A 16800-nucleotide genomic window follows, 5' to 3' on the forward strand; every position below is an offset into this window, starting at 1 on the left:
CCTTTCATCTCATGTCCTCGACGACCAGATCGCCCTGTGGCTTCTCGCTGTTCGGATCAGGGGCCGCTCGGCTGCATCGCATCCTCCTACACCTACCCTGCCGTTCTTGGATTTCTTCTCTTTCCTCGCGTGCCGCGTCCCGAGTGTCAGTCTCGCCTCACCTCCTCAAGCGTTGCAGGTCCATCACGCAGACTGCAACGCACACGACTCGCAAAAATCTCGTAAAGGGGAATCATTGGTTTCTTCTACCTTGGCCTGGCGCCCCGTCGACATTCTTGAAACGCCCTGGATGACGCAGCACCCGAGAGCTGCCCATCCTTCTCACCTCACCTTACCCAGAGACAGAAATAGAGAGAAAAGAGACAGAGACAGAGAGAGAGAGAGAGAGAGAGAGAGAGAGAGAGAGGCAGACGTAACGAGACCGCCGTCATGAAATACCCAACGCCGAGAAACACCACGCTTCGCCGCTGTCGTTTGTCGTCACAAATGAAAACCCTCCAGACCGATCCCATCCCCCAGACTGCTACCGCCGTCCCTGGCCCGCCGCCTCACACATTGAGCCTGGCCCCCAGCGGCGTCCTCGCGCCCCCCTGCTCCATCCACCGGCCCATGTCGTCTCCGATCTTCCTTCGGAACATGCCCAGGTCCTGGAGGAGGCTCTTCATGTAATCCTGCGTCTCGTCTTCCTCACCGCCCGCCTCCGAGTCATACGCCGTGCTGTCCGAATCGCCGTCGTACGACACAAAGCTGTCCTCGTTTTCCTTGTCGTCGTTGTCGTCGTCGTCCGCCTCTTCCCCGATGCTCTTCCGACCCTCCACCGACTTCAGGGGCACCGCCGGGATCGGGTTCTTGAGGCTCTCCAGCGCCAGCTTGAGGTGCAGCCGGAGCGCTTCGTTCTCCGTCTGCAGGCTGCGGATCTTGCCCTCCGCCACGAGGCTCTTCTCCTCCATCATGCGCTGCATCGCCACGACGCTCTTCTGGTAATCCTCGAGGCGCGCCTCCTGGTCCTGTGTCGTGTCCTTCTCGCGCCGTCGCGACTCCGACACGGAGAGCTGCAACACCCTGATCTCCTCCGCCATGTCCGCAATCTGTGCGTCTCGTTCCGCTGCCGACACGTGGTCCTGGTTGACGACGGCCCGTGTGCGGATCCGTTTGGCCTGGTCCGCGTAGCGCAGCGTCGAGAGCGTTTCCTCGTAGTCCGACGGCGCAATGCACGCAATCATGGCCGTCTTGCTGTTGCCGCCGAGGGAGTCCTTGAGCAGCCACGTGAGGATCGAGTCCCGGTACGGCACCACGTCTTTTCGTTTGCGACCCTTTTGCTTCGAGTCGGCCAGCGCTCCTATGACGCGCCCGAGCGTCGTCAGCGACTTGTTGATGTTGCTGCCCTCCCGGAGCCGTGCGCCCGTGGCTTCCGTTGCCTTGGCGCGCTCACTGCCCGCGAGATCCACCAGTCGGATGCGCGAGCTTCGCTCTGTCGTCTCGTCCGTCTCCATGTCGTGATGAATCTGCTTCAGCATAATGGTGAAGACTGCGTGGCTTCGACTGCTCGTGTCGTTCATCTTGGTGCTGGCCGTCGTTCTCGAATCGTCTCCGTTCTTCATGTACCGCAGAATCTCGTTGATGCTGCGCACCGGCACCTCGGTGAGATCCTTGACGTAGGGGCCTTCGGTCGGCGACTCGCGGATCTTGAGGTAGTAGGGCGGCTTGTTGGGCACGACGGGCACCAGCAGGTCGCGCACGTGCTCGTTGTAGACCTCAAAGTACGACACCCTGACGTTGTAGGAAATGTTGGGCGTCTCGTTCTGCGCCGCCTCGATGCGTTCAAAGAGATCCTCGCACGTCCGTGGGATCAAGCCCGGGTGGTCCGGCGTGCCCATCATGGTGTAACTCTTGCCGGACCCCGTCTGGCCGTAGGCGAAGATGCATGTGTGGTAGCCCTCGAAGTTGTGGTCGAGGAACTCCTCGCCGAGGGTGTTGTAAATTTCCTCCTGTGGCGCATAGTGCTTGTCCGTTGTGTCGTGGCTCCAGAACGAATTGTCAAATGTGAAACTCTTCTCCTCGATCACCTTGCGCGACTTGGTTCGCGAGTTGGCCGGGTCGTTGTCGTTGGGCACGAGCAGCGTCGTCTCCTGGGTCATTGGGTTCATCTCGATAAGGCATTCGGCGCCGCGGTTGATTTCTGCGGAGCGTGACATTCTGCCGTCAGTCATCCATCTTGACCTCGAAGCAGCGAGAAAACAAACTCACCTCGGGGCAGGAACGCCCGCACGCGGACGACCACCCGTACGTTGCCTCCTCCGTCCATTCTGGCGTGTAGCGGGATAGTTCCATCGCGAGAGCGCAGCGACGGGGTCGAGGCAGATGAGCGGATGGTCCGCAGTTCGGGAGTAGCGGCGGCGGCGGCGGGCATCAGGCGGTTGTCCAAAGCCATTCCAAGCAGTGTCTCATTGAGTTGCTCGACGAGTTTGCGGAAGCGTTGACGTTGAACAGCCCACATCACATTCCATGAAAGCTCTCCCCCCCGGTCGATGTTTACTTGGTTGCCCAATCGAGGCAGCTGCAGTGGGGTAGCGGTTGCCGGATCGACCGCGAGGTGTCGATGGGCAGGGATGGCCAGTGTGGCGTGGCCAAGTGCGGCGTGGCAGTGGCACCAGTGAACAGACAGTGATCCACGTTGACCTTTGAAATTCTCAGTATTCGGAAGAGAGGATCAGAGAGTTCTCCTGGTAGGTGCAAAGAGCGGTTGTGCTCAGTGTCATGGTACGAGATTGTTTTCTGTGCGTGGTGCCTTTCTGTTTGTTTTGATGCCGTCACTGCCCGCTGTAGTACCAGCGCCAAAGTACGTTCCCGCGCACTAGAGAGCCACGAGTGTGGAGGACCTAGGAGCCGGTGTCACAGCACGACCTTGGCAGTGCAAACCCTCGATCCGTCCTGCTGTTGAATTCCCTCCCTGTACCTATCCTACATGTCTATCATAAGGTCGCCCATGCAATCCCGAAACGATGAAATCTAGACATGCAAACGAAACGACTTCGTTCTCCCTCTACTTCCGCTTTAATCCCTTGCCCAACAACTCCGATCCAACCTCGACCACGAGCTTCTCCTTGGGAAATAGCTTCTTCTTTCCAAGCACCGTGGCTTCTGCATCCATGACGCGCAGCAAGTCGGCCAGCTCTCCGTCAATCGCCGTGCCATAGACCAAGTGACCAAGCGCGAGCAACATGCCTTGGAGAGCCTCTGGTGAAGCTTCTTCCTGTCCGATGGCTTCGAGGACAGAAGCGGCAAGCTCAACTTGTTCAGCCTCCGGCAAGCCGTCGCCTGCTTTCGTCTTTCTCGCGTTGCTGCTCGCCAGGGCGACATTATACATGAGAGAAGATGCGGCGACTCTCACGTTGTTATGGTTATCGTCGAGGAAGCTGGATGAGATGAGTTGCACGACAGGCTCTCTGATGAGCTCGTTGTGAAGAATCTGGTCCGCATAAAGCTGTGTAGAATAAAGGTTGCAGGCTGCTTGTAAAGTCACAAGTCGGAGGGCATAAGGGGCGTCTGTACTAGCATTGACCAGCCCGATGATGCTGTTGAGCGTCTGATGGTCGTGCTCTTCTTCGAAATGGCCGCTTACTCGAGGGTCGATCAGAGCGCACCTCAGGAGGTCTGTCACGGCGAAAAAGGTCTCTTTGGATAGTGTTTGAGTCGAGCGTCGGAGAAAGTCGGCGAATTGACGCATATCAGGCAGGACCGCCTGCGTAGGGCCGTTCTGGTCACGACTCTCGATGAAACGCCTGATGGCCTGCACAGCCGGTTCACTGGCCGCGTCTCCCATTTTGGCCAGCAGCTTCTGTAGTGGTGGTACTTTGGTGTAAAGTACTGGTTTGGCGCCAGGACTCGCAAAACTGGGAAGATTCAACGACTCGTGGGGATGTCGGGGCCAAGCCATCTGCACCAAAAGCTGGACCTTTTGCCGTAGGGCGTGGGGTGTCGCTCCAGTCCATTGGTCTTGTTTCTCGCCGTGTACAAAGGTTGCAAATGTGGGCGCCGCACGCACGTTGAAGGTGTTGGCAACGTCTGTTGCACGGTTGATGTCGATTTTGATGAGCACAGCCGTGTCGGCCATGTCGACGGCCAGTTGCTCATACTCGGGGTAGAGCATCTTGCAGGGTCCACATGTGCTCATGGTGAAGAAGACGACTGCACAGGACGTCTTTGCAGTCTCCAGGGCGGCACTCAGCTCCTGCATAGTGCCAGCCGTCACGACCTTGCTTCTCGGTGGTTGTGGCTGAGTAGACTGGGGCTGGGCTGCGGCGTTGTTCTGAATACCAAGTATACCTCCGTTCTGCCGCATGGAATTAACTGTCTGGTTCAGCTGAGGGAGGAGCATCCTTCCCATGGGGGAATCCATGACAGCTTGGGGCATGTTGATGATGTGATCTGGGATTCCTTTGCCGACCAAAAACTTGGCGAAGGAATCTGAAAAGTTGTTGCAGTTGTGCTTCCACAGATCGTAAGCCTGTTAACCCCAACACCTGTCAGCAAGCCTCGAAGGATGTATGCCGAACCGACGTCGAGCATCCATTGCACGGGGGTGGGTGAACGTCGAAGTAGCCTCACTCACCTCGAGAGTAAAAATGGGTCTCAGCGAGTCCAAGAACTCTTCTACCACATCCATCGGAAGCTCTGTCGTTCCGAGCGGTATCCTCTGCATCGGCCTGCCGAGATGGGAAGACCCTGGCCTAATTGCGACTATACCGCCATCGTAAACGTATTCGAGCCCGTTCAAGTGAATAGAGGTGTGATAAATCGCGTCAAGTTGAAACCCAAGGAACCCTTGGGACATTTGCCGCGCGAGACCCTGTGAAAGATCGTACGTGAAGAGGGCAACCTCCATGACGGGCCTGTTCAAGTGCAACGAGGATTGTATGGCAGGCAATAAGGCGGACGGAGTGCGTCGGTGAGTCGTTGCGCTACAAGTGCGCGTGTGGTAATTCTACGTGGGTAAAATGAAAAGAAATCAAACTGTTCTTGGACGGAGAAGGCCGGTGAGTGCTACTGTTGAGAAGACTCAGGGAGGCGGGTTTGGGTGCTTGTGAGCATTTTTGACGAGGAAATCCAAAACTCGACTGTCGCCGCTGCTGACATGGAGGCAACTGCGACGACGACGACGGCTATCGTCGAGAAGCTTCGGTGACGAATGACCTGTGGCCTGTGACCTCCCACTGCTTGGTACATGTACCACAAGAGAGCGCCACACCAATTGCTTCTCAGCACCTAGACATGTGGCAGTGCACCTCCTCGCCCGTCCGTTCCTGTCGCGCGGAGGAAAGGGGCCCCCTTTTGGTAGACGGGGTTCGGCGCCGGCATGCCCCGCTTATCCAGGCTGCATTGGGGTTAGACTCGTTGGCCGCGGCAGGCTGGCTCGAGCAATCAGCTCCCCTAAGTCAATGAATTTTTGAGTGCCACCTCCTGGTTCGAGCCAACCCCATTCTACTGTACAGTAAAGTCGTTCCCCTCGCCGAACCCCATTCGCCTCCTTGCATTTGAACCCATTCGACTGGACTCGATTCATCTTGCATCTTGTCCCTTGGCCGACCCGTACGACCTGACGCTCTTTCGACATCGCTCCCTTCTCCCGCCGCCCTTTCCGACCTAGTCCCTCCTTTTACTTCACCTCGAATCACGAATGCGCCGGGCCGTGTCTACGTAGACTCGCCCGCACAACCTTCGTCCCTTCAGCCGCGACCAATGCGAAGATCATCCGTCTCGCTCCCGCACACCAAGAACGCGCGAGATCCATTCGAAAAGCCCGGTCGCTTTGCCCCTGCCCGAAAGCCTGGTCTTCTGGGTGCACTGAAAGCCGTCATCATGTCGCAGACGCAAAAGGCGAGATGGATCAAGACGGCCGCCGTAGTCTTCTTTATCGTTTTGGGCTTCATCTGGCTGTCCCCCAAGGGCGTTGACATGTACAACAATGGAGGTGAGAAGATGAAGCGGCCGAGATGGCACGACAAACCTAACAGTCTTGCACAGTCTCCCCCACCAAGTCCAATGATGGCCAGGTCCCTTCAGACAACTCCTATGGCACCGATCGATGCACCAAGTCCAGCTCCAAGTCGAAGCCCATCGTGCAATACGTTCTCATGATCGACGCTGGAAGCACTGGCTCGCGTATCCACGTGTACAAGTTCAACAACTGCGGCGCCGCCCCCGAGCTCGAGAAGGAGGAATTCAAGATGACTGAGAAGTCGGTTGGTGGTCTCAGCAAGTATAAGGACGACCCCGAGGCAGCGGCCAAGACCCTCGATGCCCTCATGGACGTTGCCATGAAGGAAGTCCCTGACAAGCTCAAGGGCTGCAGCCCGGTCGCCGTCAAGGCCACGGCTGGTCTGCGCATGGTTGGTGCTGAGGCAGCTGACAAGATCCTCAAGACTGTGCGGTCTCACCTCGAGACCAAGTACCCCTTCCCTGTCGTCTCGGAAGAGCAGAACGGCGTTGCCATCATGGATGGCTCCGATGAGGGCGTTTACGCCTGGATCACGACCAACTACCTCCTCGGCAAGATTGGCGGCCCTGACAAGAACCCCACTGCCGCCGTCTTCGACCTTGGCGGTGGCTCTACTCAGATTGTCTTCGAACCGACGTTTAAGGGACCGGCTGGAGGCATGCCCGAGAAGCTGTCGGAAGGTGACCACAAGTACAACCTCGACTTTGGTGGTCAGAAGTTTGAGCTGTACCAGCACTCTCACCTCGGCTATGGTCTCATGGCGGCTCGTGACGCTCTCCACACCGTCTTCCTTGATGAGCTGCTGGCGTCCAAGAAAAACGACAAATCTGTTCTCGAGGGACCTGTCGTCCACCCTTGCATCGCTCCTGGATTCGCCAAGGAGACCGAGGTCAAGCTGCCAGAGAACCATCAGCTCGGCCAGAGCATCAGCCTTAACTTCACCGGACCTACCAACGCCGCCCCTGCGCAATGTCGCGCCCTGGCCGAACGCATCTTGAAGAAGGAGGCCGACTGCAAGCTTGCTCCCTGCTCTTTTAACGGCATTCATCAGCCCTCTCTGGCCAAGACCTTCGGCCGCGAGGATGTCTACATCTTCTCCTTCTTCTACGACCGCACCAAGCCACTCGGCATGCCCGACTCCTTCACCCTTCGCGAAATGCATGACCTGACCAACACCGTCTGTGGCGGTGAGGAGTCCTGGGACCTCTTCTCCACGATCCCTGGAGCTCTGGATGAGCTTCGCGACCGCCCCGATCACTGTCTCGATCTCAACTTCATGATGGCTCTTCTCCACACCGGCTACGAGATGCCCATCGAGCGCGAGGTCAAGATTGCGAAGAAGATCAAGGGCAACGAACTCGGCTGGTGCCTGGGAGCCAGGTAAGACCTAACCTGTACCACTCCCACGAAATGACATGATTGCTAACCCTTGGCTAGTCTCCCTCTTCTCGCCCCCGGTTCCGGCTGGGAGTGCAAGGTCAAGCAGGTGCAGTAGACGGGATCCGCCCCTCTAGCTATGCGTGCTCTGGCTTTTTGTAAAGTATAGACGTTGTAATTCATGACCCAAACAACACAAGGACCTGATGACAAAAAGAAGAGTGAGATGACCGCCACAGAACAGATGGGGACTCGGCACAACGTGGTTTTTTTTTTGGGCCTGGAGATTGGCAAATCTCACGGTACCAGTGGCGTCCCCTTACTATGGCGGGCATGGCCCGCATTCGGGAGAACACCGTATCGATGCCTTTTATAGCAGTGTTACCATCACACGTAACGAATTCATCAAACCGGCGTTTGTGAATCAAAGTGGCGTCGCAACCATGTCCAGAACCTCTTCCATGACCTCTTCCGGCCCGATGTCCTCGAGCAAGGCCTCTACGGCCTCGAGCTCGCTACCCCACTGCATGCTCCTCTCCTGTCCCGGCTCCACGATCTGGATCCTGTGCAGATAGACCTTCCGCAACGCCAGTGCGACGAGGCCTGGCGTCGCGTAATCCAGCTGGTGTAGCGGCGCCAGCGCCTTGATCAGCTGCTCAAAGTGCTTCGTCGCCGTTGGACTGACACCACCCCCGACGGCTCGGTGCATTCGCAAGAAGGATATCAGATTCATCTGGTAGCGGAGGACATCCACGTCAATCTGCACACCTTGACTGAGCCTTGCCAGGGCAGCGATATCCTACAACTGGTCGTCAGCATGATTCCGTCCGTCCGCCACGCCCGAGGGATTCATCACCACGTACCACATCGCTCAGCAACGGGTCGTCCTCGACACGGAGGTCCCCGTTGACGCTCTTCTTCACGACGCTCTCCATGCTGCCCGTCTCCGAGCCGCCGTCCCCCACGGTGGCCTCGAATCCTTCGTCGAGGTTGGCGAAACCGAGGTCCGGGTCGTGCCAGTGCGCGAGGTACAGAAAGTCGTTGAGGTGCGGCGTGACGTGCGCGCGCCCGCCGCTCTGCGCGCCGAGCGCCGCGACGAAGAGGAACTGCTTGGGCGCCGCCTGGACGGCGGTGCGGGTGAAGATGCGGCGGGTCCGCAGGAGCTCGAGGGCCTGGATCTGGACGGCCTTGGGCGCTTGGTCGAGGTTGCGGGCGAGGATGACGTTGGCCATGGCCGGGGGAGGGTGGCCGGGGCTCGTCGCCGAGAGAGAGGTCAGAGGGGTGAGGGCGCCGGGGCGGGCGCCAAAGTACGAGGGCTCCGCCGAGTTGCGGGTTTGAAAGGGCGAGGGGGTGCGTGACTGGGGTTTCGAGGTGAGAATGGCGGCGGCGAAGTCATCGAGGGTGGTGTGGGCGTGGCAGTCGACAACGACGCATTTGAGGCCAAAGGTCTTGGTGAATATCTGGTCGTAATTAGATGAGGTCTTGAAAAAGAGAAACGAAAGTTCTTCCGCATACAAGTTGAAGCTCTTCTGTCAACTCATCGAGTGCTTCTGGAGGAGTACTGATGAGACAATGCTCCCTGCTCACGAGGCACAGGAGCCCGGCGAGTTCGAGGTCGCTGAGGCCATGGACCTTGCTGAGCAGGATATCATCTGCCATATCTAGGCTCAGTGGACATCATCCGGGCCACTGATGACCGCGACAAATGGCTGAGGATATCTTTGCCGATCATCAAGTCGTTGAGTGGATGCAAGCTAGAAGCATGCGACTGAAGCTCACCAGCCTCTCTCTCTCCCATCGTCTCGTCTCCTAGCGCCCCACTACAGGCGCCCAAGACATGCCCCAGCAGTGCGGTGCATGTGGCGCAGTCGTCATGGCATCCAAGTGACCTCACGCAAGAGCCGCTAGTCCCCTCTCGGCCGCTTGCATCCAAGAGCGCAACGCATTGATTGGCTTGTTTCATGCTCGTCAGTGGAACCGCCAAGTAGACAAAGGTGGAGGTACTCAGGTACCTTGGGGGAGCTAGCCGCTATCAGTTGTGCAACAGGTACTGTATGGCCGGGCCTGGCGACCGACCGACCGACCTCCTCCATCTCGACCGCTCCAACAACAGACGAGACGACGATAACCCGTTTCTGCTGCCTGCACCGAAACGACAGGTGCCTTGCCCGACCGAATCGACACGAGTACGAAGATTACGTACTTGCAACGATTCCCCAGACCGATCCCACAGGCAGCACAAGACATTGCCTCTTCGCCGATTCCCCTCTTCGACCAGCTCGAGAGATCAACAGCCCAACATGTCGACGAGGAAGAAGGTCCTCCTCAAGGTTAGAATCATGTACAACCAACTCCATGCCTGTTTCCTCGACTGACTTTCTTTCACCAGGTCATCATCCTTGGCGACAGCGGTGTCGGCAAGACGAGTCTGATGAACCAATATGTGCGTCCTATTCGATCTCGACCACCACTGTGCGAGTGGAGTAGCCTGCTGACCCAGGATTCTGGCGACAGGTCAACAAGAAGTTCAGCGCGAGCTACAAGGCGACCATCGGCGCCGACTTCCTGACGAGGGAGGTCCTCGTCGATGACCGACAGGTAACAATGCAGGTACGAGGAGACAACGAGCCGCCGAAACGCCGTGGGCTGCGATCGAGCACTAACGTGACCGTGCAGCTTTGGGACACTGCCGGCCAGGAGCGCTTCCAGTCCCTGGGCGTGGCTTTCTACCGTGGTGCCGACTGCTGCGTGCTCGTGTACGACGTCAACAACTCCAAGAGCTTCGACGCCCTTGACAGCTGGAGGGACGAGTTCCTGATCCAGGCCTCGCCGCGGGATCCCGACAACTTCCCCTTTGTGAGTAGGCTTTCCGGCCCAGAGTTGTCACCGCCCTATTGACCATGTTCCTAGGTCGTTCTTGGCAACAAGATTGATGTCGAGGAGAGCAAGCGTGTGGTGAGTTTGAGATGCTTTTCTGGAAGCTCTGGACGCAAGCTGACTTTGAGTGGCAGATCTCGACCAAGCGTGCCATGACGTTCTGCCAGTCCAAGGGTGGAATCCCTTACTTCGAGACCAGTGCGAAGGAGGCCGTCAACGTCGAGCAGGCTTTCGAGGGTAAGTCCACGCCTGGCAGTTACTTGCTTCTTGTGTGTACTGACGAGACATCCCTCTAGTGATCGCACGCAATGCGCTGGCTCAGGAGGAGTCGGAGGAGTTCAGCGGCGACTTCCAGGACCCCATCAACATCCACATTGGGGACGATCGCGATGGCTGTGCCTGTTAATGGGGTCAAGTCGGAGGGAGAGAGCGTGTCTGCATAGCGACATGGCTCGCACGACAAGGCGCGGCACGGCACGGCACACGACAGAGAGGCAGGGTACGGCATGCCCACGATAGTCAACTTCACATGGCTCGAGGAGTACACATTCTAGCACAGACAGTCTCGGGTTGCCGGCATATTATTACTATACCTTAGGCTTGATGTAGCATATTCTGGCACTGGGTTTTCTGGGTGTTTTGCGGGGTTTTCGAATATCACACTGATTCTTTGCGTCTGATGGTCTCTGCAGTTGGCAACCTCTTTGGAAATTGAGCGTCAGACGGTGGAAGTGAGCCGATTGCAGCTTCTGACCTCTCATGTGTTCCAGGCGGGGGCGTTGCTCCCGCCAAAGACGTAGCGAAAACCTTGCAGGCGTCCGCATTCTGTCGCTCATTATAGATTTCACGGTCAGGGAGATGAGGTGCACGTGAACAAGAGACCTCGTCAGTGACAGTCTGGGGCCCACACGCCCGCCCGCGTCGTCACGTCATGCACCCATGGAAGGGCACGGTGTCCCGCCGTGCACGATTGCAGTGACAGGACCGACCGACGTGCCCCCAAGGAGCGCGCCGGAAGCCGCTGTTTCAGTGGCTGTTTGGATGCCCTGGCCCACTCGCCTGCCGCCCTAATCCTGAGCCCCCCACTGGCCTGACCCTCGCCGGGTGACACAAGGCTGCGACCCTGAGAGGACGGGAGGACGAGGAGGGGCTCACGAGGGCTCCCCACCATTGGCCGAGCCCTGGAACATTTGGCGAAGACGCCATATCTCTTCCCGACGAACCCAGACAAACGTGTGCGTGATCGGAGGGGTACCCGAGCCTCGATGCCCTTCCTCCATTCCTCGCGAACGACCCTCCCGACCCCAGTGCCCACGAGGCGGCTTGGATTCCCCAGTTGACCGACAGTTCGACAGCAGCTGAACCCACGCGCGCCTCGTGTTCAGCACCTGCCGCATTTGCGAGTTCTCATTCTTACTCCAACGTGCGGGCGGTCGACGAGACGGCACCTCTGTTGCTGTTTCGCCGGGAAATACGCTCGATCTCACCAACTTGGCCGCGACAGCCCTTTGACGTCCAGTAAAGGCTTCAGAGTTTGGTCATTGTTTTTTTCTTCTTCTTTTTCACGAAGGCCTTTTTCCTTGGCCCCAACGTTGACGCTAGATCGAGAAAACATCAATCACGATAAGCCTTTGCGACAATGACTCGAGACGAAGCAATGATGGGGGCTAGCGACAGGCATTCGCACAGAGAGTTGCCGACCGACAGGACAACCGCCGATGCAGGGCCTATGAGCTGGCGAACAAGACTTGGACTCGACGGTGTCGGGAGGCGCACGTTGGGAATTGCCTGTCTTCTCCTGACGGTCGCCTTGTGGACCATGTCCAACTTTCTCGCATCTGTAAGCTCTGGGCCCTCCCCAGTGGCATGGCTCACTGCAATGGCTGACAAGTGCGCAGTACATCTTCTCCGACTCGACGTACGACAAGCCCTTCTTCGTCGTATACCTCAACACATCGGTCTTTGCCGTCAACCTGGTTCCGATGCTGGTCCGCTTCCTACGTCGACACGGGCTGTCCGGTCTCCGTCACGAAGTGTCCAAGGCCTGGCATGAACAAGAATACGGCAGGACAGCCCTCCTGTCTCCGATTGCCGAAGACGCCGAGCGTCTCCTCGTCGACGATGAGGCCAGCGCCGGGGGCTACACCAGCGGAAGCATACCGAAGCAACCGCCCTCGACCGAGCGCCTCAATCCGCGCGAGACCGCCTTTCTCAGTCTCGAGTTCTGCATGCTCTGGTTCTTAGCAAACTATTTCGCCTCGGCTTGTCTGCAGTACACGAGCGTAGCAAGCGTCACGATCCTGACGTCAACGAGCAGCGTCTGGACGCTGCTCTTCTGCGCCACGCTGCGCCTCGAGACCTTTTCCATGCGCAAGCTCTTCGGCGTTCTGGCGTCGCTCGCGGGCGTCGTGCTCATCTCCACCATTGACCTGTCCGGGTCGAGCGATGAGAGCAGGGGGTCGTTCCCGCACAAGACAACGGGCCAGATTGCGCTGGGAGACGGCATGGCGTTTCTGAGCGCCATCATCTACGGAGTCTACGTCACCATTATGAAGTGGAGGGTCGGCAACGAGGAGAGGGTGGACATGCAGCTATTCTTTGGGCTCGTGGGTCTCTTCAACCTCGTCATGCTGTGGCCGGTCTTCTTCATCCTGCACTGGACAGGCATTGAGACAGTGAGTTTCCCCCCCTGTGGTCCCTAGCATGTTACTGTGTACTAAACCTATGCGCCAGTTCGAGATGCCGCCGACAGCTGAAGTCTGGGTCATCATCCTGGTGAATGCCTTCTCTTCCTTCGTCAGCGACATATCATGGGCGTACGCAATGCTCCTGACAACGCCGGTGCTGGTCACAGTCGGCTTATCGCTGACGATTCCGCTGTCATTGGTCGGAGAAATGATTCAGTATTCGCAGCACTCTGGCTGGGTGTACTGGGTCGGAGCGGCGATTGTCTTCATTTCTTTCGTGTTTGTCAATCACGAGAGCAAGGAGGAAGATTCTGCGACGGAAGAAGACCAAACTACGGCTATCTAGAGGGTGGCGCGATTGGGAAGGCGTTGGGTCATGATTTTAGGCGTTTGGGAAGGGCATAGGTTTGCCGTTGGTTGCGATCGTGATACCTCGGCATACACCTGGAGCGTGCATATAGAAGCGCATCTTGATCTGTTTTGCGGGAGCCGTGCTTATGTGGTCTCTTGCCATATCGCTTCACCGAATAACCATTCATTCATTCATTGCGAATCAACTTACGAGAAAGCCGAGCCATGTCACCCGATACGGGAACAGGATAATGTTGTTGGTGTTGCACTGGAGCCGTCCCTACCTCAGAGCTCAACCCAACGGGTGCTACTATGCTGGAACCCCAATGGCTGGGATGACGACCGAGTTGTAGGAATGGTTGATTCATGAGCCCGGGGCATCTTTCGGCAGCATACCGAAATGCTTTTCTTATCTTGGATCGAAAAGCAAGCATGACGAGCAGCAGGCTCGACCCAGTGATTCGAGGCATTACCCAAGTCTATTGCAAGCATCGGGCTCAAGCTCATGTGGCTGCTACAAGATTAGGATGAGGTCCACGCGGTGTACCGGCTCGTAGTTGGTTTCTTGCTCGTGTGGGGCATCTGAGTGAGAATATGGTTTCTGAGAACTGATTCACTCGGCCGTAGCCTCGCTGGTGACGACATGACTTGTGCGGAAGTCTGTCCGAAATAAAAGCAAAGACAAGAGGCTGAGACGGCAGTGAAAATGATGCAAGTCAGGAGTTGGAGATGTCCATGACTCGGACTCGAGATGGATCATCGACGACCGAGTTGTTGGAACAGGAACAGACTTTCAGAGCAGGCAGGGTTGGGGTAGGCGGGATCGACAGGGCCGTGATTGCCGTCACGTTGGTGATTAGAGCGCTGTGGAGACGGCTCCGGGGCGCTACTTCCTCCACCCACAGCCTGTACTTGTAGGGGCATGTAGTGGGCAACGTCATGAAATGTCGATACACAGCAGAGATACCGATCTCGATGACCCATGTGCCCCCCCCCCCACCTGAGCCCACGACCGAGGTGCGCGGGGCACCTGCCTCTGGCGAACAAGAGGATGGCCATGGGCATTCATTGGAGAGACATGGCATTCGCGATCCTGCCTTGGGGAAACCCTGCCTTGCCTATGTATTTTAGGGCCTGCAACACAACCCTGAGAAGGAAGGGATGGAATGCGAGCATGTGAATCCCACCCGTTACGCAATGCACACCCAAAGCGTGGAAGCCAAGGAGAATGAGAAATAGCGTTGAAGGGATTCACGAGCGCCAAGGCATGATCTTCGCATCCATTTCTTGGTCATAGGACTTTCGGATTGATCCCTCATGTGCCCCTCTCCCTCTTCTCTCGCGGTGGCCAACCCATCTTTGCCCGATCATTTTCTTCATCCCATCAACCTCATCTCCGCTCAAGGTTGCCCTGTAAGCCCAGTAGCGTACTGGTCGAGGACCTTGGCCGAACCCTTCCAGGCCTAGAACCGATCGTGCCTCTTCCTCCTTTCCTTCTTAGGAACGCCCCTTCGGTGCTCGGGCGTCTGCGTGTATCGAGCCACAGAACGACCCAGATCCTCCCAGCTACCTGGTTAAGGACGCTGCCCAGCTCTGCCTGGCTCGCTAATCACCGTACAGCACTCGGCCACATCTCGTCACTTGTCAGCTGTGACTGGCCGTTCCTGATCTGATCTTGATCTGTTCAGGTGCATTTACAAGCGCGCATCGCAACTGCTTGTTCCACGAGTCAGCTTTGTGTTCATTCAGCAACGGCCCTGCCACGATACCATAGCTAGCATAAAGGGTAGGCATCGATAGGGCACCGGCGAGGCATCAGTGAGCCCATCTCTTGCTGCGTGGTTCTGTCGCTCCTGGCATCATGAAATTTCGCTCCTCGCCCGCTCGACCTCTTCAACGTCTCGCCCGCGGCCTTCATGGGCAGAGGACATCCAGACAGCCTTTTTCACCATCTTGCAAACCTTCTCAAGCCGCGCCCGACCTCCCCACCTAGAGCCTCTCCTTCTCATAAGCATCATCCACCAGGCTTGCCTCGCCGCAAGGAGGCCCCTACGACGTTATGCTGTCCTCGACAGAAGCCTCCGCGAGCAGCGGAAGCCCTCAACGGCCGCTATCAGATTCGATCAACGCCGCCACTAGGACTATCCACGCAAAGCTTAACAAGCTCATCATCGCTCGTCTACCTCTGAGCTTGCCTCCTCATGCACAAGATCCTTCCACCTACGCATCTGGTCTTGTGCACATTGCGCCCATCTACATCACTTTCGAGTCTTGGTGGTATAGTCTCGTAAGCGCAACGCCGGCTCCCGGCGCCGATGCTGCTGCCGGCCGCATCCACGACATCCTATCCAGCATCTATTTTCCAGATCTCATGCGCGCTGACCGCCTGCGTGCCGACATTGCCCAACTCACTGGTTGGTCCATCGACGCTGTCAACCAGAAGCTCGATACCGTCGCCCGTCACGGTAGCCTCGCGGGTTTTCTGCGCCATATTTCTCGCGCGCTCGAGAACCGGCCGCACGTCTTGATTGCGTATGCTTACATCCTGTTCATGGCGCTTTTCGCCGGCGGACGCTTCATCCGGGCCACGCTGGAATCTGTCGACGCGTCCGCCCCGGAACCTGGCTTTTGGAATCGTCGCCCCGTCCCCGGCGCTCCTGGCGACCCATTACCTCTCTCCTTTTTCCGCTTTAATGGTTCTGTCGATGGAGAAGATCTGAAGCGTGACTTTAAGGCAAGCCTCGCCTCCATCGAGCCTCTCCTCTCTGCACACGATCGACACGACATTGTCCAGGAGGCCATCTGCATCTTCGACAACATGCTCCGTCTCGTAGGCCAGCTCGATGTCTTTTGCAACACCGATCTCGAAGCAGAGCCGTCTTCCTTTGGCTCGCGACTGCGTAACTCCGTGGCCGTCGCCAAAGAACGCCGTGCTGCGGCAGCGGCCAGCAGCAGTGATGACTCGCCAGAACGAAGCCACTCTCATCACCAATGTCCAGCAATGAGAGCGGCTGGTTCCGACGAGTCGGCGGACCTGGAGGGCACCGGCCAGTTTTGCCCCATGCTCGGCAAGGCTGTCCGTTTCGAGCCTAAGCCGTCCACGCCGGATCGTGTTCGCAGAGTCGGCAAGTTGCGTTCCATGTTCTCAGGCGATGGTTCATCTTCGCGCAGGGGTAGTCTTGTCGACACTGATACCTCGCGTACGTCTGCCAGGCTCTCTCTGCTGTCAAATGTGCTTCTGCTGGCGGCAGCAGCTGGGCTCATGGCCACGTTTTACTTCTCTAAGGGGAGACGTGAGGAGAGCGTGATGTAGGAGATGAAAGATGAGAGTCTTGTCGTGTTGCATAGTTGATGTTGGAGATTGACGGGATACCAGATGATGACTGCACGGCGTTGAGGCTGACCTTGTTTTCTTCTTCTTTTTTTCAACACCTGGACTTATCATGGCGCTGCGAGGGACATACACGATACCCCCCTTTGTCTCATTTTTTTGGGCTTTCCTTATCTACT

At 57.4% G+C, this 16800-nt stretch overlaps 7 protein-coding genes across 7 annotated transcripts; 4 read left to right on the forward strand and 3 right to left on the reverse strand.

Annotated features, from left to right (window-relative positions):
* Positions 1–548: 548 nt before the first annotated feature.
* Positions 549–2431, reverse strand: KLP7 (Kinesin; the record flags this gene model as incomplete). The annotated part of the gene is made up of 2 exons (XM_028637096.1): positions 549–2179; positions 2248–2431. 2 exons carry the CDS (start codon positions 2429–2431, stop codon positions 549–551), a joined length of 1815 nt encoding a protein of 604 aa, XP_028490916.1.
* A 612-nt stretch (positions 2432–3043) lies between these two features.
* On the reverse strand, positions 3044–4885 carry D7B24_002902 (uncharacterized protein; the record flags this gene model as incomplete). The annotated part of the gene is made up of 2 exons (XM_028637097.1): positions 3044–4507; positions 4613–4885. The coding sequence occupies 2 exons, from the start codon at positions 4883–4885 to the stop codon at positions 3044–3046; spliced, it is 1737 nt and encodes a 578-aa protein (XP_028490917.1).
* Positions 4886–5739: 854 nt separating this feature from the next.
* GDA1 (Guanosine-diphosphatase) lies at positions 5740–7493 on the forward strand (the record flags this gene model as incomplete). Its single annotated transcript, XM_028637098.1, has 3 exons — positions 5740–5971; positions 6025–7378; positions 7436–7493. 3 exons carry the CDS (start codon positions 5740–5742, stop codon positions 7491–7493), a joined length of 1644 nt encoding a protein of 547 aa, XP_028490918.1.
* A 306-nt stretch (positions 7494–7799) lies between these two features.
* Positions 7800–9034, reverse strand: D7B24_002904 (uncharacterized protein; the record flags this gene model as incomplete). The annotated part of the gene is made up of 3 exons (XM_028637099.1): positions 7800–8174; positions 8239–8835; positions 8891–9034. 3 exons carry the CDS (start codon positions 9032–9034, stop codon positions 7800–7802), a joined length of 1116 nt encoding a protein of 371 aa, XP_028490919.1.
* Positions 9035–9675: 641 nt separating this feature from the next.
* On the forward strand, positions 9676–10658 carry D7B24_002905 (uncharacterized protein; the record flags this gene model as incomplete). Its single annotated transcript, XM_028637100.1, has 7 exons — positions 9676–9705; positions 9765–9818; positions 9890–9985; positions 10052–10231; positions 10286–10330; positions 10387–10489; positions 10549–10658. The coding sequence occupies 7 exons, from the start codon at positions 9676–9678 to the stop codon at positions 10656–10658; spliced, it is 618 nt and encodes a 205-aa protein (XP_028490920.1).
* A 1413-nt stretch (positions 10659–12071) lies between these two features.
* On the forward strand, positions 12072–13285 carry D7B24_002906 (uncharacterized protein; the record flags this gene model as incomplete). The annotated part of the gene is made up of 3 exons (XM_028637101.1): positions 12072–12092; positions 12151–12927; positions 12986–13285. 3 exons carry the CDS (start codon positions 12072–12074, stop codon positions 13283–13285), a joined length of 1098 nt encoding a protein of 365 aa, XP_028490921.1.
* Positions 13286–15349: 2064 nt separating this feature from the next.
* On the forward strand, positions 15350–16603 carry HMX1 (heme oxygenase; the record flags this gene model as incomplete). Its single annotated transcript, XM_028637102.1, has 1 exon — positions 15350–16603. The coding sequence occupies one exon, from the start codon at positions 15350–15352 to the stop codon at positions 16601–16603; it is 1254 nt and encodes a 417-aa protein (XP_028490922.1).
* Between the last annotated feature and the right edge of the window lie 197 nt (positions 16604–16800).

This window comes from Verticillium nonalfalfae, assembly GCF_003724135.2.
Source record: "Verticillium nonalfalfae strain VnAa140/NRRL 66861 chromosome Unknown scaffold_177, whole genome shotgun sequence".
Lineage (NCBI taxonomy): Eukaryota > Fungi > Ascomycota > Sordariomycetes > Glomerellales > Plectosphaerellaceae > Verticillium > Verticillium nonalfalfae.